At 29.0% G+C, this 8,399-nt stretch overlaps 1 protein-coding gene across 1 annotated transcript; it reads left to right on the plus strand.

Annotated features, from left to right (window-relative positions):
- The first annotated feature begins 6,260 nt into the window (after window positions 1–6,260).
- Window positions 6,261–8,399, plus strand: LOC113559406 (cathepsin B-like cysteine proteinase 3). Its single transcript, XM_026965210.1, has 6 exons — window positions 6,261–6,527; window positions 6,895–7,113; window positions 7,221–7,421; window positions 7,494–7,641; window positions 7,741–7,851; window positions 7,981–8,399. The coding sequence occupies exons 1-6, from the start codon at window positions 6,408–6,410 to the stop codon at window positions 8,187–8,189; spliced, it is 1,008 nt and encodes a 335-aa protein (XP_026821011.1). The 5' UTR covers window positions 6,261–6,407; the 3' UTR covers window positions 8,190–8,399.

The raw sequence follows: 8,399 nt of genomic DNA on the forward strand, positions 1-8,399 counted from the left end.
ACGCTTCTAAATTCTCATTAGTTAAAGTATTTCGTAATCGATTTTTTACGAATTTTAGTGTTGAAAATGACCTTTCACACGCTATTTGAGTTACCGGTAGTGTTAAAAGATAATTATAAGCCAAAGATAAATTTGTATACGCATTACTATACAAATTTTATTTTACTAATAACTTTAAACTGCAACAAGCACAATTTTTGCATGCTTTACATGTCATATTTAATCCGGCAGTTTCTTTAATTTTTTGGTATTCATCTTCTGAATCAAAATTTTCAAAATTCTATTCGTATTCAACTGGTTTTTTTAAGTTATTCCAATTATTATCAAAACTTACTAATTCTTCTCTTAATTTTTGATGGAATTCTTCCAAAATTATCATTGACTGTAAATCGGATTACATTTTTAAAGAGAGCTTTCAAGGGTGTTTTTGATAAACCTTGTTTAAAACTATTGAAGTTGACTGGGCATAGAAGCGATAAATCCATGTTTAATGGACTATTGTTCACAAATCTTGAATTTCATACTTTCAACTATTTTATCCATCATTTGATTATGAATTTCAACAGTATATAGATCACTTCATAATAATTTTATAATATTATCAATTAGTATAATACTTAAAATCACACGAGCTGATAAGGTAATATCTATTTATGCGTTATATTTATTATATTTTTATGTTTTTTTGTATACTATATATTTTTAGTTTATAAAATATTATCAGGCCATTTATTTTAATCTATTATTGTAACGGGCCACCGGGATTTGTCCCGGTGTCCCGCCAGGCCAGTCCACCCCCGAAAATACGAGACAATTGCATCTTTAATTAAAACGACATTAGAATATTTCAAATTGTATATATTGTTAATGCGTATTAAAAGATAAATTAAATAAAAATAATTTTCAGTTTGGCGCCCTTTCCATGTTGGCGCCCTGTGCAATCGCCCAGGTCGCCCATAGCTTTCGCCGGCCCTGAACGTTATACTGCGTACACATAATTCATTATTTACTATATAATAGGAAAATTGTAAGCGAGACTAAGTAAAATATAGATATTGGGATTCTTGTATTGTAAATTATTTTTGGTTATTGAAGATCAATTTTTGCTATACTCAATGACAGTTTTTAATTCTTATTTTATTAATTTTGTATAATAATTATTCACTACCTACTGAAAATGGTAAATATTGTCTATTCACTACGCAGACTGTACATTGTATATATTTTACTGAATAGGGGACTAGAGTATGTTTTATGATAACATTATAGCATACAGTATATTACAGAATATTTTGAGGTAAAAATTAGAATTTACAATATGTAATCAATTGTTATTTGTTGCTATTCGCTAACACCTACTTCCATAATTTGTGTACTATGTATTTTATTTGATGAGTATTGACAAAACATTGTTATAAATAGAATAAACGTTTTATTTTTATGTTAAATATCCCGATATTCGATATCGAAATCCAGTATGAGACTCAGTGGAAAAATGTTGAGGGGGGGATTTATGTCACCAAAAATTGAGGAGTGTTCCCGAGTTCTTCTTCCAAAGTTTTTATCTAACCAAACTATTTTAAGAAACACATTAGGTATAAACTTCCATATTTTTTTTCTTTCACATACCTTTGTTCATAAAAAGTTTATGTTAATAATATGTAAAATAATATTTATCTATAAAAAAATTATTTTAAACATATAATGCCTGCTAAATAAAGAATAAATTGCTATACATTACCTGAAATGTTAAAAAAAATGTATTTATATTTTAGTTTTAAACATTTCATTAAAAAAACAAATAAAAATAATTTATAATAAATATCACTATTCGTATTCTTTCAGTTTAATAATTTGTTTAAATTATAATTGTTATATCACATATTATCTTAAGCTATATAAATATTATTTAACCTTTCCGTACAGCACTACAGCCCGTTACATGTTTATCAGGATATCTACACAACCGACCGGGTATCTATAATTAGACACAGCGTGAATGTGGATTACACACTACCATAGAGCACGTCTAGTTCTATGACACTATTAAACTATAAATATTATTTAATAATCGCTTATCGCACGCGTCTTCATCTTCAGAAAGGTGGGAATTATTCGCGCGAAATAAAATACGTTTAAATTTGGTGATTATTGATGTGTGTGTGTGCGTAAGCCATTTAGTTAATAAATTATTGAAATTAACACGCAACCTAAATTTACAATACATTTCTTGTTAAGCGTCCCCTCGGACTTTGGAGACTTAAATTAAAGGGGACGCGGAATCTTACCGTAAATAAGAAGGGGACTCCGTCCCCCTCCACTTTAACCACTGAATTATAAGTATTATTTTACTTTTTCCCATAAATAATATATTAAACGTCATATTTTATACCACCTGCACGTGATATTGTGACCCGTTAAATTCTAAGTAATAATATAATATTACTATAGTATTATGGTAGCGGTCGAGTGTTAAGACACGAGTAGTTAGGCAACAGCATGTATATTATATGCATGTGGACTTGGTTCGAGTGAAATCACACGTCGCAGGCGTCCGCTCGTCCGCGGGTACTCGTTGCACTCGTTTACGTTAAAAAGAAACACACAAAGAAAAGGCAATATAACGGTGTCCGCGAGTGGCCACAGACACCGTGTCCGATCGGATATGATTCTTACGTTATCGTGACAAAATGCACTGATGTGTGGGCTGCAACGTGACGGTAACCCTCGTGCAGGCTTCGTTGCACGAACACATGACTCACGAATGTGTCCAATATCGGCGTGTTGGTTATTTTTATGCTGTTCGATTTTTTTTTTGATTTTTATTCAATCGAATAATGTCAAAAATCATTACGCATATTTACGATTGTTGTGTCATTTATCAACTTATTAATTAAATGTCTGAAACCAATACCTAGAAGCGTACACATCACATTAACATTATAAATATCATTTTATACAATATGCGTGGATTATTGTTACTTATTATAATATAACTATTATAACTATGATAATTGCTAAATAACATTAATTATGCATTCGGTATACGCATACATATTATGTTTAATTTCATTCAATAGTACTTAATATTTTATTTATAAAAAATGCGCAAAAAGCTGAAGTTGTTTTAGTATTTACAAATATAAAAAAAGAAGATGTATACGAATTAAACTCAAAGTAATGTAAGTTTATTTGGTATTGAAAGTATTGGAACAATATTATGTAGTTGTATTATTTGTATTAAATAATTATTTAGATAAAAACTTTATATTATTGATAATTAATATAAAAAAAATAATGTAGGTATAATAATTAATATAGAATTATACTCTGTTCTTACTTATACGGAACCACGAATCACCATATTTTTATTCGATGATTCATTTTATGCTTTAAATATAAGCGTTGAGTCGAGTTGTATTGAAGTTATTTATACAGGAATAATGGGAATAATGGGTACTTAATGCAATTTTCAAATTGTCAACAATATTTCAACAGCATAGATTGTAAATCAGTAATTGACCTACTATAGTTATAATAATCGTATTTACAATAAGTACTCTATTAGTGCTGTTCATGGGCCAAGTACCTCTATACTTATCGTATTATATATACGTAGATATATATATATATTAAATATTTTATTACATTGGAATAAAATATAAATTGCAGCGTCCCTAAAAAAAGGTTACAGTTGTATATGCTGTGAAAATTGCAGCCCTAAAACAAAAGCAAATTAAGCACCGGGACATTTTTAAAAACATGTAAAATGATTTATGGGATAAATTTTTGAAAATTTTTTCAATGGTTTGAAAAAGAGTTATACATAAATTATATCCAAGAATAAATGAAAGAATTGCAAATGAAAATTATACATTTAGACACTGTGCGAGAATTATTATAATAAATCATTATATTGATACACATTATTACCATGTTACTTTATTAAATATTTTTATCATGAACAACATAACAACATATTTTTAACCACACTAATATTTAATTGGTATTTTGTTTATTTTTATTGTTTGCTATATTTATGATTATGTTATATTGTCCATTTTTTTATTTTACTATTAACTATATTGTATTTGCATTGCGTTTTACAATTCTTTTGGGCTCCTAGCCCGTAAATAAATAAATAAATATTTATACAATTATTGAGCCATTCCCTCAACATTGAAAAATTAAAAGAAAATATTGATTTTTAAAAATATTTAACCTGCAATTAACATACATCTAAAATATAGTACCTAGGTCCACAATTTTCAATTTCAAAAAAAAAAAAAAAAAGATGAAACGCAATTTACATCGATAAATCTTATATTACCTACAAAATAATATGCATTTTTAAACTTACATTGTTCTTTGTTTTCTTGAATTTTGATGATTTTACTATATTTCCAAGAAACTGTTTTAAATTTTATCATTGATTCATAATATATTTTCATGATAATATAAATGTAATACACTTTCTAATAAAAACACTTAACCTGGAAATTTGAAGTATTATACATTAAAAATATTTTGCCTAACAACAAAAAGTTTCTTGGAATATCTTAATCGCAGTCTATTTTTTTTAAACCTTTTTATGAACAAATAATAAATGATATTAATTAGTCTAGAGAATGTATAACTACTTTTAATAGATTATTTAAATTTACTTTAATAAAAAATAATAACAAAGATGTGAATAGGTAAATTGTATTATACGCGATGACATTTTCAAAATATATATGATTTAATTAAATAATAGTACCAATAATATAATTAATTAATTTTTTTCGGAAAAAATTTAATAAACCTACCTAATATTAAAATAAATGAGTTTAATAGCTATTTCAAAAAATATATCTTGAAATACTGTGTTCTAATTGCAGACAAGGAATTAAAAACCTTGTGAGTTATGAACGATACCAAAAAAGGTGAAGTACGAATCGTGTGCATAAAATATATAATATACTAAATGAGGAAAAAATTCCAATCATAATTTTTGATAATAGCGATTTCGGACGACGGACATCTGATATCAGCAAAAATTTTGCAATATTAAATAGAAATAACGGCAATACACAATAACGCAACATCGCAGTTCAAAATCTTTTTTTTTGTGCAATGATTTACGATTAAATTCTAATTTACAGCTATAAAATACACTCAAAATCAACTATACAGCAAAGCGACTTTTGTATAATCATTTTTTTTTTTTTATTATTACTTGGTCATTCTAAATAGGTTATTCATTACAGTTACAATTTAAAAATTTTTAACTAATACGTTATATTGGGATTGACGCATAATATAATACATGCGTCAATATCTTCAGTTTTATTTTATCGTAATTTTAACTTTCACGCTCATAATATGTTGAAGCATTCTATAGTAAGATTTTCTATTATAATGAGATTCTTAAAACCAATTTTCAATTAATTAAAATTATTACCTCCTTTAAAACCTTCATAGACTTAACCTAAATGGAGTATCCTTTCTTAAGAGGACGTTTCACCATGTGTTGTCTCCGTCTTACACACGTACCACACGGTAAATTTTCGTTCACCAGTTTCAATAGCGTGCTTTTGGTTTTAATACTAGAGTGAATTGACCTATTGTCAAACTTTTAGGTAAGAACATTATCTGTGTTCTCTGGTTGGTTTTTTACGATATTTTAATTTTTAAGTGAATTATGAGCATTTTCAAATATTTAATAATTTTCTTACTCATAACTCACCTAAAAATTAAAATATCGTTAAAAGTCAACGAGAGAACACAGATAATGTTCTTGCTTAAAAGTTTGATAATAAGTCAATTCACTCTCATATTAAAATTAAAAGCACACTATTGAAACTGGTGAACGAAAATTTAACATGTGGTACGTGTAAGACGGTGACAACACATGTGGGTGAGACGTCCTCTTAACTGCGGATGTTAAGACCCTTCATTACGTACTAATTAACTGTCTCCATCATAAATTAAATTGAAAATAAATGGCTGAAATATAAACATTTTTTGAATAAAAAAAAAAAATGTCTCGTATGTAAGAAAACCTTATACAAAATAATAATCTTATCGTTTTCTCATGCATTTTGAGAATCCATTAGTACAATTATATAAGATCCGTAATAATGTAATAAATATAACTGATTGTATTGTTTAAATAATAAAAGAAAAGCCGATAAGATTTATAAAACTCAATTGTTAATTACAATAAAAGTGTTGTCCTACTCTTCTAAGTGTGTACATCAATATTAATATATTTTTTATACGTGAGTTACGGCGTAAAAGTTGGCTGTAGGAAAATTATATAAATTACCTACGCTGACTTTAGATTATTCATATATAATTATCATTGTACGATCCGCGGTATATGTGTGGATAGATATTTAATCATTTTTAAATTTTCATAAAAAATGGCTAAATTTATAATTTTGATATCTGTGGTATTACTTAGTGTTTACCTTACGGAACAAGCACATTTCTTAAGTAAAGAATATGTACACACAATTAACAAAGTCGCTAAAACTTGGAAGGTAAGATTTACATATTCCTATTTTAATACAAAATTAATTAAATTGAACATAAATTTATTATTGGTACTTATACATAATAATGTGCACCTACGTAAATGTGTAATAAATATTAATTTTTTTAATGTATATATTACATAAATATTATTTGTTTATAGGTACCATTTTTTAAACATAAAATTTAATGGTTATTACGCAAAGGAAAATATAATCTTGTAAATCAAAAAAATTAAATGTACTCAGTTAACAGTTAGACTTAATGTTTATTTTTAAATAGATAAATATAAATAAAATATACGCAACTATTGTGTATAACTATATGTACCTAACAGTTTAAAAATGTATTATACGTAGTATTAATGTACTTTAGGCCAAACAAAATTTTCCCGAATATATGACCAAAGAACAAATCGTCCGATTGTTAGGCTCGAAAAGTCTCAAAGGCGCTCTTAAAAGTCCAATCAAGGAATATGATAGTAAGTACACGGACGACGTCGAAGTCCCGAATTTTTTCGACGCAAGAATAGAATGGAAACATTGCAAAACAATTGGGGAAGTGCGTAACCAAGGAAATTGTGGATCCTGTTGGGTAATGCGTAAATACCGTTGTGCGTAGTTAGTGGGTACCCACCCACTAACAGCACTTGTGTATTATAATATTATGTTGTTGAATCAAATGTACATAATATCATATAGGCACATGGTACTACCGGAGCGTTCGCTGATCGACTGTGCATAGCGACGAATGGGAATTTCAATGAACTCATATCCGCCGAAGAGCTGACTTTTTGCTGTCATGCATGCGGTTTCGGATGTAACGGAGGTAACCCGATAAGAGCATGGCAATATTTCAAAAGACACGGCGTCGTCACCGGAGGCAACTACAACACCACCGATGTAAATCAATAAATTGATTTGTATATAATGTAAAATATAATAATTATTGTACTATGCGATGTATACACATAGGGATGTCAACCGTACAAAGTACCACCTTGCATACGAGACGAAGAAGGACATAATTCGTGTTCGGGACAACCGACAGAACGCAATCACAGATGCAGTAAGAGTTGTTACGGCAACAAGACGTCCGATTACAAAAGTGGCCATTACAAAAGTAAATCGAAACGACCGTCACACGTTCAAACCAAGACCGCGGTTTGTGTGTAATTTATCACAAAACTAATTTTATTTTCCATGTCTATATTATGTACAGCGAAAGACGCATATTACCTCACCAACAGTACAATGCAGATAGACACGGTGGTGTACGGACCAATCGAGTCGTCGTTTGACGTTTACGATGACTTTGTGAATTACGAATCCGGTACCTACCTATTGTTTTTGATTATTTTATTACAATTATTAGTACCATTTTTAATAATGGTCACGTGTAATTTCATATTCACAATATTACATTTCCATCGTATTATAACGTATATTTGTTTTCACACAGGAGTTTACCAAAAGACCGAGAACGCGTCGTACTTGGGAGGACACGCGGTCAAAATGATCGGATGGGGCGAAGAAAATGGCACACCGTATTGGCTGATGGTCAACTCTTGGGGCGAACAATGGGGCGCCAAAGGGTTATTTAAAATACGCAGAGGCACAAACGAATGCAGAATTGAAGAGTCGTCCACAGCAGGCGTGCCGTCAGTATAAGACGCGTATTCCAATTATTATTGTTTTGACGATAATGCACGTCACTATGTACTTCATCCGCTTATATTATTGTTTATGTATTAGACTACGTGTTGTGACATTCGTCGATTTTATTAATATCAATTTTACCATAATATGTGTACACGGCGATGTCAGTCTGTTATGAACCAAATATATAATAATCACATTAATTGAATTTAGAGACACAAA

Source organism: Rhopalosiphum maidis, chromosome 3 (assembly GCF_003676215.2).
Source record: "Rhopalosiphum maidis isolate BTI-1 chromosome 3, ASM367621v3, whole genome shotgun sequence".
Taxonomy (NCBI): Eukaryota; Metazoa; Arthropoda; class Insecta; order Hemiptera; family Aphididae; genus Rhopalosiphum; species Rhopalosiphum maidis.